The sequence below is a fragment of the Atta cephalotes genome, assembly GCF_000143395.1.
Source record: "Atta cephalotes unplaced genomic scaffold scaffold00022, whole genome shotgun sequence".
NCBI classification, from domain to species: Eukaryota; Metazoa; Arthropoda; class Insecta; order Hymenoptera; family Formicidae; genus Atta; species Atta cephalotes.
This window is the reverse complement of record NW_012130086.1, coordinates 3,193,734-3,198,968: the sequence shown is the minus strand read 5'-3', so window position 1 is coordinate 3,198,968 and position 5,235 is coordinate 3,193,734. Positions and strand designations below refer to the sequence as shown.

At 27.0% G+C, this 5,235-nt stretch overlaps 1 protein-coding gene across 1 annotated transcript; it reads right to left on the bottom strand.

Annotated features, from left to right (window-relative positions):
- Window positions 1-902: 902 nt before the first annotated feature.
- LOC105619605 lies at window positions 903-3,332 on the bottom strand. The gene is made up of 3 exons (XM_012201124.1): window positions 3,124-3,332; window positions 2,128-2,244; window positions 903-1,038 (listed from the first exon to the last, which is right to left on the bottom strand). Exons 1-3 carry the CDS (start codon window positions 3,276-3,278, stop codon window positions 903-905), a joined length of 408 nt encoding a protein of 135 aa, XP_012056514.1. The 5' UTR covers window positions 3,279-3,332.
- Between the last annotated feature and the right edge of the window lie 1,903 nt (window positions 3,333-5,235).

Genomic DNA, 5,235 nt, shown 5'->3' with positions numbered 1-5,235 from the left:
CACTAATAGTAAAAAAGTTAAGAAAGAAAAGGTAATATATATATATATATATATATACGAAAAAATGGAGAAAGTTGAATCGTTCAATTGGGAAAAATCTCATTTCCATGCGCGTGAGATGTCAAACAATGTGAACAGATCGCGGAGACGCGCGCGTAAGAATCCTGTTCATACGCGCATGCGTACATAACGCCAGCGATACTGTAACTTTCGTAGTAGAGTTCCGTAACTCGGAAAGTACTCAATGAAACGTAACTTTATTATAGTGTTTGGAAAGTTGTCGACATAAACTACAAGAATATGTAATAAAAAATATAGGTTTCCATTTAAAAAAACATTAATGATCTTGACCTGATTTTGAAGGTTACTCAAGTTCACATTTTCATCATGTATCCCCCTTCAAGCCAATGTAACTTCTGTTCGAAAAATTTTCCAATAAAATCATCGATTCGCTAAAGAATCGATCATATCATTTAAAATGAAACACCGTGTATATAAATTCAATTTTTACTATTAATCGTAAGAATAATGATGAAATCATGTAAAATTAAAAAAGTGTTTTCCCATACCTAATATTAATCACAAAGAGTAAAATAGTATATATTTCTTAGAATAATGAATACAAAGATCATACAAAGAATATACAGATCAGCATTTTTGTTCGTTAAGTTCTAAATTTATTAGAAAATTTATGTTCATGTTATATATCTTCAACATTATTGACTTTTCTAATGCAATGCATCTCCTCTGTTTATTATTTTTATTTTCTACATATAACATTCGTTACTTTTTATATTATTTTGTAATAATTGTTGTATGTAATAAAAATTGGAAATTTATGACTCTGGCATTATTCTGCTATCTACCTACTAAACAATATTGTTAATACATATAATTTTGGATCAGCATACATTTTCATATATTACAATATGGAACAGAAAACTTACTTGAAACAAATTTAGAGTTAAGCAAATTACGCCAAATACTGTTAAACAAAACATCATTACCTCGACTATAGACATCAAATGTTTGGTCAATCTTCAAAAACAGAAATGTATTATTTATATAATTATAATAAACATATTAGTGGAAAGCGGGGCTAGTTATGACTCTGTCACTTTAAGTTTTATCTATTTTCACACAATTACGACTAACAATAAATGCTTTAAAACGTTTCATGTTTATCTGGCTCACTAATTAGTTACTTTCACGTCCTTAATATATTTCGTAAATATGAAAAAAAATTTACGTTCATTAATTACAAGGATGTAAAGTGAATTAATAGTCCCCACCTATGGGACATACTGTGCATCCTCGAAGGGTGAGCCATAAAGATAATGTTTAATGAAATTATATATTATTAAAAACATGAAAGAATTATGTATACATTAATCGAAATTTTATTATTTTCATTCTAAGTGTATCATATAATAATTTATAATACACTTTCTCCTTTTTAAAGGCTTTAATAAAATTAAAACAAACTATAATCTTCTCTTTATAATAATAATTGAAATATATGTTTAAAATATATGTTTAATCATTAAAAAAATATATGTTTAATCATTAACACATAGTGAAAAGGATCAGTAAAAACAAATTTCATTTAAGCAGCTAAGTTATTGGATATAGGGTTCAGCAAATTCCATGTTGATAATTCATTTTTTATAACTGAAAACCATAGCTTAAATAGCAACTTGAACAGTAAAGTTAAAAAATACATTAATTACTTACATCTAAAGAACTTTGATTGTTATTAAAAGTTTTAATTATTACATGGATTAAAAAGAACATTCACCTAATAATTTTACTTTTCACATACGAAACGAAAAAGCGCATCTATTTGGCTGTTGATCGAACACGGAGTATTGTATTAAGCACAGTAATCTCTATCTATGTGCTACCTTACGCAAGCATAAATGTATCTATATATATTTTCGTTATTTACACTGGAAAAAATGTGTGATTGAAAATGGATACCAGAAAATTCTAATTATATTCATCAATCAGAATTTGTCCATTTTCAATCAAACATTTTTTTCAGTGTACATATTTGTATTTGCCCAACTTGCCGCTATGCGCAACCAGCCCTGCTCTACTCTATCTATTTTGTAGATGTGTACCAACTTCATAGCTTGTCGGTGAATATCGACAGCACAAATTATGCCTTCGCTCATCAGAATCTTAGTTTTCTGCGTAATATTTTGTTGAATATTAATGTTTATTGCATGCTCGATACGATAACTGCAAATGTATGTGTCTTAATTACAACAGTATATTGAACGATTCGATTTTTCAGCAAAAAATACATCATTTCATAAACTTTGTTAATTATGCAGTATAATAGAAAGTTGTACTCTCTTAATCGATTCGTCCCTTATTTCTCTACAGGGATCCGATTTTTCACATGAAATAATGAGATAATTACTAGTTTTAATTGTTAATTACTTTTTAACGATTAATTAATAATGAGCGCCGGCTAAAATCTTCTAAAGATTTCTTAAGACATTAATAACATAATCAAGATCAAGACTATCCCAAATCTCCTTTATACTGCATAATTATCAAAGTTTAATATATTATGTTGTTTAAATATATTATATTGATAAAAGATAAATTTTGATTATTATGATATTTAAATTGTTATGATTATTCACTTTAAATTCTTGGGAGTGAAATTTCTCTCCCAAAAAATAATAGTTGCGTCAATCCGGTAGGAGTGAAATTTTCATTCTTAAAGAGTGAAGTATCACTCTTCGACAATGAAAAATTTCCAAGCGGGAGTCAAATTTCAATCTCTGTGAAGAGTGAAGAATTTTACTCTTCCAAAGAAGAGTCTGAAGTTCATGTGAAATTAGCCTCCGTACATACAATCTTGATGAAAATAGATTCATTTAATGTAAAATGAACAAATGTTTTAAAATGAACAAAACAAACAAATATAGTAGAGAAAAGCGTCGCTCTGCCTCGCGAAGCGAAATAACCATTAAAGTTGATCTTTTAGGAAATTCACTTCTTAAGAAAAAAAAATTTACTGTTGCCGAACTGGCGCAACTTTTACTTTTCTTTCAGTGAAATTTTATTTTCAAAAATTTAGAGTATTTCTTACATCTTCATTCGTACCTAGCAATTTTAAATATTCCACAGATATACTGAAGATATGTAAGAAACATTGTTCCTGTTGCTAATATCGCAACTATTCCGATGCATATAATTGCGTAGCTGTGCAACAAAATTAAATAAAAATACTTTTCTTGATCAATAAAATACTCCATCATAATTGGCAGGTGAGATATATTTTTTGGTAAAACAGTGAGGTCATTCGATAAATACTGGCCAGTAAGGCAAAAAGATCCTACAATAACGGCAAGTACTAAAAAATATTAGAAAACGTTTTTATTAAAAATTCTATGAAGCAATATGAAGTTATTTCAGAATTTATGTTATTTAGCACACATATATGCATATATTATGTATATTACAAAGTTATATATTATTTTGATAATATATTCAATTTCTATTTAGAATTACTTTATTATTTATGCAATATATTATTGTTGCATACTAACATGTTATTGATCATTGTAAACACATATATATTATACATATATGGGCAAATGTTTTAGTAGAATCAGTAGGACATATCATACATAAAAATATGTAGAAATATTAATCATAATTCGTACAGCACAAAAACATTGCAGCAACATTGTAGAAATATTTTATTGCAATATTGCAAAAATATTGCGATATATTGCTGCAATATTTCAGAAACATTGCAGCAACGTAAAAATGTCTGTTTAAAAATATTGTTATGTAATGTTGTGGCATATATATTACAACATAATATATACGGAATATTAGATTTTGCGCATACTGGAGGAATACTTGCAACATATTGCAGAAACATTGTAATAATGCAGCAATATTGCTGTAATATTACATATGTTACTGCAATATTTATTATAAGATTTTCCATTATATAAATTCATTATTTAAATATAAAAAAATTAGAAATAGGAATTAAATGTAATGAATACAAACAAAATATGAGTTCATAATTAATTATACTTTTACATTTTATAGATGTGTTTCGATATATCAGTACTGAAAATCTACAATATATGTTACGTGAACTATAGATTTTCGATGGCAGAGCACATCGGAACACGACCTATGTCTTATATTTTATTACTGTGTCCATTGTGCATTATATTTAATCCTTAATTGTTTTCTGTCTTTAAATTATAAGCACAATTTTCTATAAATTATAGACATTGACTACGTTTACATCTTATATCCGTTTCCACTAATATAAATATAGATTAATTTCAATCTATATGGGTAGAAATGGACATTAATCGGGTTTAATAACATTTGCAATTAGAAACTAACTAGTCATTCCATTTTTTAGAGAAATATAGTTATGAGAAATATAGTTATTGGTCAGTTTCATAACTACAGATGTTATTAAACCCGATTAAGTGTGCCATGTAAACATGATCATTAATTCCTATTCTTTTATTATGTCCAGATCTTTATTTTATTGGATATACATAAATTAATATATATGAGCACAAGTCTTAACATTCAAAGCAAGATTTTTAGCAGAAGCACAAATCGACACGAGAGATTCAGTCTTTGTTTCTTACTGATTATTGAACAAAGACAAGATGACTTTTATGTCAATTTGTGTCTCTTACTGGAAATATTTTTAAAATATTGTTGCAACATTGTTGAAGTAATATTACGAAGGGAAGTTTCTGCAATATTGTATTGCAATATTGTTGAAATGCATTGTTGAAATATTGCAGCAATGTTATTAATTTCTGTGCGGTAAGTTACAGAACAATGTCAGCATAGATCTGAGAATATTTTTTTACTTGTGAGCATAATTGTGTGACGTCTTGCAATGTAATTATATTCCTTTATGATAGCAATTTCGTTTTTATTTTTTATTTGATTACATATATATTCAAGTTGCATTAATAAGTCTTTTACCTGTTATTTCAATAATTTGATTTATTGTCTTTGTATATAATGTATAATAATTTTTTAATATAAACAATTTAATATGTTAATTTACAAAAATTTATTTGATATTATGATGTCACATATTCTGTAAGTTGTTAACTTACAGCTTTGATGTTAAAACAGAATAAGTTGTAACTTGTTATGCAAACAATAAAGAAAGACGTGGAAGACAGGACCTTGCTGATAAGATTTGAAGTACAT